Here is a 13,824-nt window from a genome sequence, read left to right as displayed (position 1 = left end):
TGCAATAGCAGGAACTCTAATATCTTAATGATAGTAGTGTAAATTGGTACAACAGCATTTTTCAATTACATAAATATGTCAAACTGATTTTCATTTGTATACCCTTTAACCCAGTATTTCTAATCTGAAGAAATTATTGTTCACGTCAGTAAAGGCACAAACAAGAATACTCGTAGCTGAAATTCCATTTTCAAAATGATAGCATGAAGACTTCAACAAACTCAGCCCCAGCAAAACAAGCATAACTGGTGAACATTATTTTTAAATTTTTTAAAGATTTATTTTTATTTATGCATACAAGAACTGGGGTGCAGGTCAAAGGTTCAGGGTGGGGATATGTGTGAGAAGATTTACTAGAGACAGAGTAGGGAGCAGGACAGGCAGATGCACTGAAATACACTGTTCTTTTATAAAGTCCCATGCTGCAACAGGTAAGCCAAAGACTCAGGGCTACCACCTGTGTCCAGCACTGCACCTCTAGAGTAGAAATATCATTCACACCTAATTGCTGTTCTAAATACCACTCTAGAGAAACTAATTGGCTTTATTTCAAACAAAGTGTAGAGAAACTCAGAACTAAGGATGTTCTCAAATACAAGTAACAATTAAAAGGCTGGTAGCTTCATGACAGTTACAAACTAAGCCATAGTCCCAGCTCTAGTTTACTTGAGAGAACTAGTCAGACAAGAGACAACCATGAACCCTTCTGAGGTCAGACCATAGTTCACACAGTAATCTCAAAAACTACTCATGTAAAGGAGCCCAAATTTAATTGGTCCAGACTATGAAGCAAGTCAGATCCCAAGGAATTATTGAAAACAACAGGGTAATTGGTCTGGGATTGAGTGGAGCTGGGTGTGAAATTAGAGACACACCAATTAACAGGAGCTCAGAGAAAGAGACACAAAGAGCTCTATTGAAATCACTGTCATCCCAGTTTATACAGTGTACTTATGTTCAAGGCTGTTCCCTCTGAGAACAATATTAATGCTTTTCACTGTGAGAAAAATAAACCACTAAAATAATTCACCCAAACACTAAAAATATAAATAAACAACAGAAACACACTCAGTGAAATAAAGACTAATATCCAATGTTCCTACAATGTTAGTTGTGAACAAAAAATAAAATGGGGACCTCCTGGTGGCCTAGGGGTTACATATCAGTGCTACCACTGCTCTGCTACAGCCTGAGTTCAATCCCTGACCAGGGAACTAACCGACACACAGCAAAGCAGATCTTTCCTGTCTCACCTGCTGTTCCCCTTAGCAGTGTATTTCAGTAAATCCACCTGTTCTACTCCCCACTCTATCTCTGGTGAATTCTCTTACCTTCCACACCTCTGGCCTATACCCAAGTTCTTCTACGCAAAAAAAATAAAATAAAATGAGAAGGAAAAAAGTGTAACACATGGGGAAAAAAGACAGGCAAAAGAGTCCACCTGTGAAAGGGACTGGCTGTTAGATTTAATTAAGATTTCAGAGTAACCATTCAAAGAACCATAAATTTTTTTTTAATATTTATTTATTTTTATACAAGAGCCAGGGTACAGGCTGGAGGCGCAGGAGGGTGAGAGGTTTCACCAGAGACAGAGTGGGGAACAGAACAGGCAGACTGACGAAATACACTGCTGAGGGGAGCTGTGGGTGCGGCAGAAGGTCTGCCACGCCATGTGGGAATTTCCCTGGCCGGTCGAGAATCGAACCGGTGCTGCAGAGGCTGTGGACAGCTTCACAGCACTGCGCTCAACCAGCTGTGCCACTGGGGAGTCCCAACCATAAATATGTTTTAGAAGAGTAAAGGAAGCCATGCCTAAAGAAGCAAAGGACAGCATGAAGATAACACATCAATAGACTATCATAGAGACAGATATTATCAAAAAAGAAACTATGTACTTAAAAGTATAACAACTAAAATAAAAAATTCAACAGAGAGCCTCAACAGTAAACTTGAATGGGCTTGATCAATAGAAATTATTCAACACAGAGAATAAAGAGAAAAAGAGTGAAAAACAAATCTCAAAGAAACATAGAACAATAAGCACATAATGTAAGCATCCGAAAGAGAGGATTGAGAGACGCAAAGGAGTACAAAAAATATTCAAAGAAATAATGAGTGATAACACCCCAAATATGATGAAGAACAATCTAGACATGCAAATAGCTCAGCAAAGTCTTAAGTATGATAAATGCAGAGATCCACACTGAGACAACACAAACACAGCACAGTAAAAATATTCAAAGAAAAAACCTTGAGAGCAGCAAGAGAAAAATGACCAATCATGTACAATATATTATCAGTTGATTTCTCATGAAAAACAATATAAGTCAGAAGTTAGTGGGATGACAATAGTCTACTTGATGAAAGGAAAAAAAAGTCAACCAACAATTCAACATACATCAAAATTATCTTTCAAAAATGAAGACAAAACTGGGTCTCCCTGGTGGCGCAAGGGGTTAAGCATAGCACTATGAAGCAATCCGCAGCCTCTGCAGCAGGAGTTCAATCCCCAGCCGGCCAGGGAGAAACCCACATGGCACAGCAGACCTCTTCTGTCTCACCAGCTGCTCCCCTCAGCAGTGTATTTCAGTACATCTGCCTGCTCTACTCCCTGCTGTCTCTGGTAAATCCTCTCACACCCACCCCACCCAACTCCCACCTCTGGCTTACACCCCAGTTCTTGTATGCATAAATAAATCTTTTTTTTTTAAATGGAGGTAAAATAAAGGCATTACCATCTAAAAACTAGAAGTGGTTACAGATAGTACACACCTCAAAGGACATATTAAATGAAGTTCTTCTGGGTGAAAACAATTGACCCCAAACAATAATTTGAATTCACATGAAAAGAAGAAAAGTGTGCTGGTAAACGTAAACTGACAGAATAAATGCATGTTACTTCTGCTATCTTCTCTCAATTGATTTAAAAGCAATTCTATAGAACAATATGTAGATGATTGTATCACTGCACCTATAACATATAGAAACACAGTATATTTGTGAATAGCTGAACAAAGGAAGTGGGTGGGAGCAGAGCCATACTGTACTAAGGAAATGACTTGAAATAACTCAAATTTATGGGAACAAATGAAGAAAACCAAAAATGGCAAATAAGAAGGTAAAAAATAAATATTACAAATATATCCTCTTCCTTTCTTACACCAGCCTCTTTAAAAGACATAAAATTACATATGATAATAATTATAACCAGGTATCATTGGATTCATAATGGGTCAGGATACAATATGTAGAGCAACAATAATTGCACAAAATTAGAGAAATTAAATAGGAAAAATGTTTCTATCTCTCATCAAAGTAAGTTAATATGAATGTGAAATAACTTAAGATGTATATTGTAAGCCTAGAGTAACCACTAAAATATTTATGTGTATTTGGGGATGTGTGGACATATATAACTATACTGGAATTGATGTTACACAGGAAAATATTCATGTAAGACAAAAGAAAACAAAAAAGAGAAACAAAAAGGACAGGAAATATAGAGAAACAAAAGTAAAGGGCAGACCTAAACCCACTTTTTTCTGGAACATTAAATGTGAATGGATTAAATAATCCAATCAGAAGGCAAAAAGGTATCAGGTGGATTTTTAAAGAGCAATATCCAATATTAAACTATACGCTGTCTGCAGAAGAGACACTTTACATCTAAAGATACAAAACATAGAAAGTAAAAGGACACTAAAGATGTAAGTACATGCAAGACCCACCAAAATAAACTGGCCAAATATAAGACAAAATAAACAAAACCAGAAAGTGTTACTAGTGGGACATTTATAATTAATAAAACACTCAATGGAACAAGAAATATAAGAATTATTAACATATATGCACCAAACAACACAGTTCAAATCACATGAAGCAAAAGCCAACAAAAATGAAGGGGAAAATAGATAATTCAGTAATAATACATGAATGTCTCCAGTACTCCACTTTTAATAAAGGACAAAAAAACAAGGAAATCAAATACTTGAAAAACAATATAAACCAACCAGACCTAGAACAAATCTATGAATACACAACAACATTTATCTTAAATGTACATGGAACATTCTGAGGATAGACCATATACTAGAGCATAAAACAAACATCAACAAAATTAAAATGACTGAAATCAAATTGTATAGTCTCCAACTACAATGGAATGAAATTACAAATCCATAACAAAAAGAAATTGGAGGAACTCAAAAATAAGCAGAATAACACACCCCCAAATAGGAAATTGGTCAAAAAAGAAATCACAAGCAAAATTGAAAAATAATTGAAATTAATGAAAATTAAGACACAACATACCAAACTTATGGGATGCAGATAAAGCACTGTTTAGAGCAATAAATATAGTTGTAAATACCAGCAATCCAAAGGGAAAATTGCAATCAATAACTTCTTCCCTCTTAAGACACTAGGGGAAAAAAGGAAAAAAAAAAAAATGAAGGCAAACAGAAAAAAATAAAATAAAGGTTATAGCAGAGGTAAAGAGAATACAGAACAGAAAATCAACTGAGGGAGATTAAAACAAAAATTGGTTCTCTGAGAAGACCAACAAATTTGACAAAAGTTTAGATTTTTTTTTTTTTTTAAAAAGTACATTCAGGGCCTCCCTGGTGGCACAAGGGGTTAAGACGCAACCTATGAGGCTGACCACAGCCTCTGCAGCATGAGTTCGATCGATCCTCAGCCAGGGAGCAGCCCACATGGTGCAGCGGACCTCTCCTGACTCACCCACTGCTTCCATCAGCAGTTTATTTCAGTCAATCTGCCTGTTCTGCTCCCCACTCTGTCTCTGGTGAATTCTCTCACCCCCCTGCACCTCTGGCCTGTACCCCCATCCTTGTATGCATAAATAAATAAATCTTTTTAAAAAAAAAGTACACTCAAATGATTGAAATCTAGAATGAAAGAGGGGACATTACTACTAACATTACAGAAATAAGGATTATAAGGGAATATTATGAACTGATTACATATAAATTAGATAAACATGAAATGGAACAATTTTTAGAAACACACAAACTACTGAAACTGATTCAAGAAAATAAGAATAGGCAAACTGAACAAACCTCTAACAAACAGACTGAATTAATAATCCAAAAATTATTCATAAGAAAGTTCAGGTACAGATGAATTCTGTACCAAACATCTAAGAAAAATCAATCCTCACAAATTCTTCCAAAAAATATTAGAGGAACATATTTCAATTCATTCTGCAAGATGAGTATTACTCTAATACTCAAAAAATATTAGAGGAACATATTTCAATTCATTCTGCAAGATGAGTATTACTCTAATACCAAAGTCAAATAAAGACATCACAAGAAAACTAGAGACCAACATACTTTGTGAATATAGATAAAAAAAATCTCAACAAAGTACTAGCAAACTGAATCCAGTGACATATAAAATGTTAAACTCCATGACAAAATATTTATTTTAATTTTCAAGGTTGGTTTAATAGCCAAACATTAATTAATAAAGAATACCCTATCAATAGAAGGCTAAAAAGCTACATGATCATCTCAATGTGTAGAACAAGATTTACAAAATTTGACACCCCCTTTTCATGATAAATACACTCAACAAAATAGGAATAAAAGGAAACTTCTTCAACCTCATAGACTGTTTCTACCAAAAACCCCACATCTAAAAATCATATTTAATGGTGAAAGAATAAAATTTTCCCCCTTAAGATCAAGAATAAAACAAGACTATGAAGAGGAGGAATGAGATAAGGATACCTACAACCATTTCTACTCAATATTGTACTTAAGAGTACTATCCAAGACAATTAAGCAAGAGGATGAAATAAAAGAGATTTAGATTAGAAAAAAGTTAAACTATTCACAGATAATGGAAAAATCTTAGCAAACACTATTAAAACTAATAAATGACATAGCTAGGCAGCAGGATACAAGATCAATAAGGATTTAAGCAGGGGTCTCAAAAAGCAACTGTATTTCTTATAAAGAATAACTATGAATGAAATTAAGAAACCAATTTCATTTACAACTGCATCAAAAAGAATAACATATTTCAGAAACAAACATAAGTATAAAACCAATGTTTTTGTACTAACAAAATGTGCATCCTGTGTGAGGGCTCTTTGTGTACCTATACAAAATAAGCTTACTTTCCTTTGGAAACAACCCAAATGCCCAAAAATAGATGACTGGATCAAGAAGATGTGGTACATATATACCATGGAATATTACTCAGCATTCAAAAAAGATAAACACATGCAATTTGCAGCAACATGGATGGCGCTGGAAGGGATCATGCTCAGCGAAATAAGTCAAAAAGAAAAAGAAAAATACCAGATGGTCTCACTCATAGCAGGAATCTAGAAAACTTAAATAAGGGACCAGGAAAATGAATAACTATAAGAAAGTGAAAATCAAAATCAACAAAAAACTATGAACCAGAGACACTTTTAGGGGGGCGGGGGCGGGAGGGGAGGGATTGGGGTCAGAATGGGGGGGCTGCAATTGTATGGGGAATATAACAATAAAATTTATTAAAAAAAAATAAGCTTACTTTCATCTCTATAGCACAGTCCTTTAAACACCTAAAGGCAACTAACACTCACATTTGTTTCTTTCCTTTGGCACCATGGGACCAATTCCTTTAATTTTTCAGATATCACAGTTTTCCTTAATGAGCTTAAAAGACACTTAAATTTTTCTCTTTTCCATAAATCTTTGAGAAAATGAAAGAAATAATTAAATCAATCACTAAGTTTTTATTCCAGATTCTACTATTTTTTGTGATGCATGCCCTGCTCTCTACTTACACAGCTGACTTGTCAAATCAGAGCTTATTTCCTTCTATTAAGTTTCATCATTTGTTATCAAAAATCATTTTTGTGACATAGCTGACAAATTATGTTGGTCTCAGGTGATTCAATATTTGTATACATTGTGAAAACATTACCACAGTAAGTCTAGTTAACATCTGTGACCACACAAAGTTAACTTTCAGGGTTTGTCCTTTTGACTTACTTCGCCTATTTCATGTATCCCAGCTCCACACCCCTCTGGCCACCCCACCAACATATGTTCTCTGAATCTATGAGGTTTGCCTTACTTGTTCACTTTTAAAAATTGTACACATAAGTGAAATCATAGACTATATGTCATTCTCTCTCATTTTGCTTAGCATAATTCCCAAGAGTCTACGCATATCATTCCAAATTGCAATATGTTTTTCAACTTATACAGTGGGGGGGGGGGAGAGAGGGAGAGGGAGAGGGAGAGGGAGAGGGAGAGGGAGAGGGAGAGGGAGAGGGAGAGGGAGAGAGACACTATTCACTGGTGGACACCTTACATTGTTTTCATACCTTAACTATTGTAAATAATGCTGAGATGAACAAAGGGGTGCATATCTCTTCTAATTAGTGTTTTTGTTTTCCTGGAATTCTGGAAGTAGAACTGTGAGATCCCATGGCAGTTCTATTTTAACCCCTTGAGGAAGCACCATACTATTTTTCACATTCCACAAGCTACACTTCCCCCAGAAGTATTAATATCCCCCTTTATCAACATCCCTACCAAGATTTCCTTCTTGTCTTTTTGAGAACAGCCAGCATGCTATCTCACTGTGATTTGCCTTTCCCCAATGATAAGAGATGTTGAGCATCTTTTCATGTGTCTGTTGGCTATCTACATTTTCCTTTGGAATAATGTACACAGATGATCTGTCCATGTCCATTTTTTAATTGGAATTTTTACTTTGAGTTTTGTGAGATCATCATCTATATTGAAAATTAACTCCTTATTGGAGATATGATTTGTAAATATTTCCTCCCATTTAGTAGACTGTCTTTTCATCTTGTTGTTGGTTTCCTTCACTAAGCTGAAGATTTTGCTGCACTCCCAAAACCAATGTCAAGCAGCTTATCTATCATGTTTTCTTCTAGAACTTTTAAGTTTGAAGTCTTACCTTCAAGTCTTTAATCCATTTTGAGTTAATTTTTGTTTGTGGTGTAAAATAGCAGTCTGATTTCATTCTGTGCATACTGCTGTCTAGTTTCCCCGTAACTATTTATTGAAAAATCCACCTTTTCCCCACCAGGTATTTTTGCTTATTTTTTCATACTAAGTTTCATCTTTTAAAAGTAGGACCAGGGCCTCCCAGGTGGCGCAGCGGTTGAGCGCTGGGTTGCGAAGTTGCCCGCAGCCTCTGCAGCGCCGGTTCGATCCCCAGCTGCTCCCTGGCCACCGGAGGAGGGTCCCACATGGTGCGCAGACCTCTCCTGCCGCCCAGTGCTCCCCTCAGCAGTGTACTTCGGTCCTTCTGCCTGCTCTGCTCCCCGCTCTGGCTCTGGAGAATTCTCTCACCCTCCCGCGCTTCTGACTGTACCCAGTGCTTGTATAATTAAATAAATGAATAAAAAAAAAAATGAATGAATAAATAAATAAATCTTTAAAAAAAATAAAAAAAAAAGTAGGACCATAAGATTTTAGGTGATCATTATTTCCTTTTCAATTTCCCATATTTGTTACTGTTTTTACATATGGATTAGTTTACAAAGAAAAATAAGATTGTTGGAGAAAAATTATGTCCAGTGTACTTTAGAAGTTCTAGAAATCTATTTGATTTCCAGGACAGGGATTCCTCATACAATAACTTCAAAACGCTCATTTCCTTGATTCCAGAAATTCCAATTCTTTTTACCTGTCTCAAGAAACTAAGCTATACACCACAATCTACATATAAAACATTTGGCTTGCTTTTATTTATAAACCAAAAAGCACAAGCAACCAAAGCAGTCAGAGGAATGACTAACTAATGAATTATGCAACCATTAAAATTAAATTTAAAGTTGTCAGTATATCATGATTAATGAAATACAGAATATAAAATTACATCATAGATTCCAATTCTGTGAAAGCAGAGAAAGCATGCACATATTTTCTTCCAAAGAGACTAAAAGCTTTGAGGAATAAAATGTTCTGTAGATTGCAGTGTTGGCTACATCTTTGTCAAATATTTCAAAATACACTGTAAAGTGGTTGCTTTTGTTAACGTCAAAATGTGCAGCACAATAAAATCAACATTAAAAAAGGAGACTAGGGCTTCTTGGTGACCTATACGTTAAGTCTCAGCGGCCACTGTATGAGTTCGATCCCGGGACAGGGAGGTAACCCACATGAGGCAGCAGACCTCTCCTGTCTCCCCTATTGTTCCCCTTAGCAGTGTATTTTGGTACATTCATCTGTTCTGCCCTCCACTCTGTCTCTGGTGAATCCTCTCACCCCTGAACCTCTGGCCCCAGTTCTTCTATGCAAAAATACTTTTAAAAAATTATTTTAAAAAAAGGAGACTAAAAAATAAACTCAAAATATTTTTGGGTAATTGTCCTATGTTTTCCAAATTTTCTAAAACAAATATTATTTTCTAATTTGAAAAAATCGGGGCAGGAAGGCATTAAAGTTAGAGAGTCACCCTTTCAAACTACTGAGCATCTAGTGGACACCAATACATATTACTACATACAGAATAGGTATCACAGAATATCTAGAGCCAAACGCTATACAGGTACCTTAAATATTCAGGACATTGCTATTTACAACCACTGTGTATTCCACACAAATGATGCCCCCTACAGTTCTGTAACAGCAGGCCTGTATACTCATTTAATCTTTATGATACTTCTATGAAGAAGGTATGGTCCACATTTCAGATGTAAGAAAAATGGGGTTGAGCATAAGGTTAACTTGCCAAGAGCACAACACTATTTAGTGGTAAAACTGGGATTCAAATCCAGGTCTACTGATTCAAGGCCAATGTTCTAGCCTGTTTTGTACTACATGTACTACTTTCCCCCAAAGGCTGATTCTCCAAGTCCCTTGTTACCTACAAACTTGATTAACACACCTAGTCCTTATTCTGTGACCTGAACTAAACTGTCTTGGCTGCTACATATCATATACTATTTTTTTTCAAATACTATTTTAACTTCAAACTAACAAGAGCATTCTTAGGTATATTTATTCTGTAATTAACAAAACCATGTTATCATCCAGTCTACACTTTTTTATTCAAAGTCTCCCTCTCTCTACTCACCTCCTCTTACCATAAATTAAATTTAAAAAAATAGTCCATAGGTGACATTTTAAAATTAGGCTGATTTTGCATTTAAAAAATCTCTGGGTGTAAAATTTACCAGTACTTATTAAAGTATTACCATTTGAACCAACAATTCCACTTCTAGCAATTTATTCTATAAAAATACACGTTTATAAAACTGCACAACATTTACAAAGATATTTACTATCGTATTTGTAATCACATAATATAGTGTAAACAATATCACTGATACTGTGATAGCCCCTGGAATCCCCCTAACAGCTACACCTATTGCCCTTCTTTTCTCCACATACAATACACATGCATGCATTCAAATACTTCAGTGCTTTCTTTTTTGCACCAAACAATTTACTAAGCCCTGGGGTTAATAAAGTCCATGCCAGAGTCCCTACCTCTGGAACTTAGAATCAAAGGGATGCAATAATAAGAGTATGAGAGTACTATGGTGGTGAAAGTGCGGGTGGGAACACATAATGGGAGAGCCTAACCTAGCCTTGAAGAAGAGCAGCAGGAAGAGAGTACTGGCACTTTCTTTGAGGATGACTATCCACAGAATAATGCTATTGACACTATCCAGTTAGGCTGACTCCACAGCCTTTGAAATCCAAACAGTGGATGGCGTATAGCGAGCACTAAAAAGAATAACCTCTCATTTCATGAAGTCCAGCAGCACTGTGACAACGGTGGAAGCTGATGATCATGTAGAAACCCTTTAATAAAGTCAGGATGGAAACAAGAACCACTAGGTTATTCAGCGGACTAGCTCAGGAATCTAAGATGCAACTTCCGTGTATGAGCCTGAAGGAGTTGATGAAAAAGGACCTCAAACATGTTGCAAGTAACTTTCACAAACTTCTATACAATATGACAGTAGCAGAACTTATCACAGTTTATGACATAAAGTAACCAAATTCTTGCTCATCACTCTCAAATAAGAGATAGAAGAGACAGAATATCAAAAGCAAAGGGTAACAGGCAGGCTAAAATCTCATAGGTTCACAAGAGAAAACTAAAGAGATTACCAGAAATAACTGACATAATAATTTTGAGAGCTTCACTATAGTTTCTTTCATTTCCTCATAATGCTCCCCCTTCACTTTATTTCCAGCTGCTTCACCCATATTATTTTCAAAAACCAGTTTTGTTTGTTGAGAAAATTCTCAAGTAAAGATAAATCAAATACAGTCAGTATTCATTATTTTGGAAAAAAAAGAGAATAGCTGACTTCTGTATAATTTAAGTATCATCAGGTAATCTGTTAATCCTCAACATATTAAAAAATGGTATAAAGCTCATAACTTTTTAAGAGGCCATTTTAATTGGTGCTTCTATTTCATCTCTAAACTATTGGTTATTTTATTCTGCACCAATGAAAGAACAAATATTTTCGTGTATTCTGATGCCACACACTAGTAGAAATTCCCAAAAGTACCCTTCAAAGCAGCTCCACACCTCCTCTGTACTAACAATTTCCAAAGACAATTCATTTCCTCTCTTTTGTGGGAATTTCATCAGTCAGTAATATAAAATATTTTAGTGCAGGATATACTGAGGCTGTGTACTTTGTTGCTATTTAGTTCAGGACAAGTTTCAGTTCCGGTCTTTTGTTCTATAAAATGAACAGGCTCTAAATCACTTTTTAGCACTGATCATCAGTGAGGCATACTGTATACACACACAAAGTGATAAGCACAGTTTTATGCAAATTAGAGTCAAACAGACCTGGACCCAAATTCCCTTTGACACCTGTGAATTGCCTGGCTTTGGGCAAATTATTTACCCTTAGACACCGTAGTCTTTATTTGCTACCCACCTATTATGACCAGCAAATAAAAGATATAAATAATGTATAAAAAGTGCCTATCAAATTGACCCCAGGAAGTGATCAGTTCCCATTATCAGCAAGTTTTCACTCTTGACAGTTTTAATTCTTTTTTATTGTTTCTAAACATACAGAGTAAAATGGAATTTAGTTTTTAAAAAATTATGGAGCAATTTCAAAATCATTCATATAATTACTTTATAAGCATGTTTGCAGGATGACAATTTATAATTGGTTGATAATGTACCCAATGGGGGCACTCAACCTTAGTAAGTCTTTGTACCTCCTGTCCCACACAAAACTGAAACAAAACTTTGTAATAGAGTCACAAAGTTCTTGACCAAATAAAATATGCTACAAAAGAGCACCTGTCATTTTGCTGGGAGATATCAAATCTGTTGATTCAAAGCTTCCATTTCTTTACCATCTTTGAATTTCAGTTAATGCTAAGCAAAATCAGCAGAAGAAAATCTAATTATGAGTGGAGATCATTCCAAAGAATGTGCTTTTTTTTCCCCAACTGAAATTCCATCAGACTTTGAGGGGGAAAAAGGAAAAAGATTCAAATGACATTCAGCATATTTACAAATGCAAATGATCACAAACCAAAGCCCTTGTATAAATCACGGAAAATAGCCCAACGGAGTAAAACACTATAACAAGTTGTCATAGTCCTTAATTGTAGCATTCATGCATGCATCCATACATTGTTTTAAAATAACAACCACATGGATCTGATTTATTTGTCAATTTGCTCCCCGTGAGAGGGATTCTTTCAATTGAAAGTTACAATCACCACACAACTGAGGACTGTGCAGGAAGCAGCACAATTCATTTCTGATACCAGAAAGCAGAAATCTTATTTTGATTTGCTCAAATTTTAAAATTCCTTCAGACTCAACACATAAGAGCCTTTGAAGCACTTTTTTTACAACAAAATCTAAGCGTGTGATTATATAAATTGGTCTTTTCTTCATATATATATATTTTTTTCATGAACAAGAATGCCAACATAATTCAATCATAAAGAAACAAATCAAAGCAATCCTGAGAAATTCAGTTTGGGACAAAACTGGTGTAAGGCAAGTCTGTATTTCTAGCACTGTAAATAAGCAACACCTTTTCTTCGTATAAAAATAAACTTTCGCAATACGCTGTCCTCCCTCACCAAAGCAGCCAGTGCCTCAAAGGCCCTCCTAAATATGCGATTCTACCTTTTACTATGTCACTTACGTGAAAAGCTCCTTTCCTTAAGTACGAAAAGAAAAACTATGCAGTAATGACCCAGAGGCTATATTAACCGTAAACCCAAATCTCTTCCCTGCAAAGTCAAGAATACCAAAGGTTGTTTTGGTCCCGAGCTTTTTCAGCGCTCCCAGGGAGCAGCTGCAATCCAGGGCTGCGACGGTGCCCCTGCAGCCGCCGACGGGCCCGTGCACGGGCTGGAAAAGGTGACCAACATACCTGGAGGAAGCTGCAAATTCGCAGGCAACTGGATAGTTGTAGTGTTGGGGGCTTTCACGGCGACCATCTGAGGAGCAGGCAGCCGGGGGCCGCTGCTGAGTTTAGGAAGGGCACTGACAGGCGCCACTTTGGTCACCAGGGTCCCGACGGGGGAGCGCAGGGGTTGGGAAGTCGTGGGCTCCACGCAGACACTGACGGGAGCCTTCGTCACGGCGCCCAGGGGCACAGGAGTGGTCTCCACCCGGACGGGCAGAAGCCCGCCAGGGGCCATGGTCAAGGTCCCGGAGGCGCTCACACCAGCGGGGGGAGCGGCGCCGGCCGGTTCCGTGAGGCCCGCGGGCATCCCCCAGGCAGATCAGCGGCAGCGACGGCGCCGCCGTTCGGAAAGCTGAGGCGAGGCGAGGCTCGTCGAGCGGCAGCCAACTCCAGAGCGA

The 13,824-nt window shown here is 37.0% G+C and overlaps 1 protein-coding gene across 2 annotated transcripts in view; it reads right to left on the bottom strand.

Annotated features, from left to right (window-relative positions):
• The window catches only part of TAF4B (TATA-box binding protein associated factor 4b), a gene marked incomplete at its 3' end in the record, with an annotated part of 103,735 nt that extends 89,921 nt beyond the window's left edge, over nucleotides 1-13,814 (bottom strand). For both annotated transcript variants that reach the window (XM_084252309.1, XM_084252310.1), the window contains exon 1: nucleotides 13,391-13,814. In XM_084252309.1, the coding sequence (XP_084108435.1) occupies nucleotides 13,391-13,733 (343 nt within the window). In that variant the 5' untranslated portion in view covers nucleotides 13,734-13,814. The remainder of the gene's footprint in view (nucleotides 1-13,390) is intronic.
• Nucleotides 13,815-13,824: the final 10 nt, after the last annotated feature.

Source organism: Talpa europaea, assembly GCF_964194135.1.
Source record: "Talpa europaea genome assembly, chromosome: 13".
Taxonomy (NCBI): Eukaryota; Metazoa; Chordata; class Mammalia; order Eulipotyphla; family Talpidae; genus Talpa; species Talpa europaea.
The sequence above is the reverse complement of the archived record's forward strand: the minus strand, read 5'-3'. Positions and strand labels throughout refer to the sequence as shown.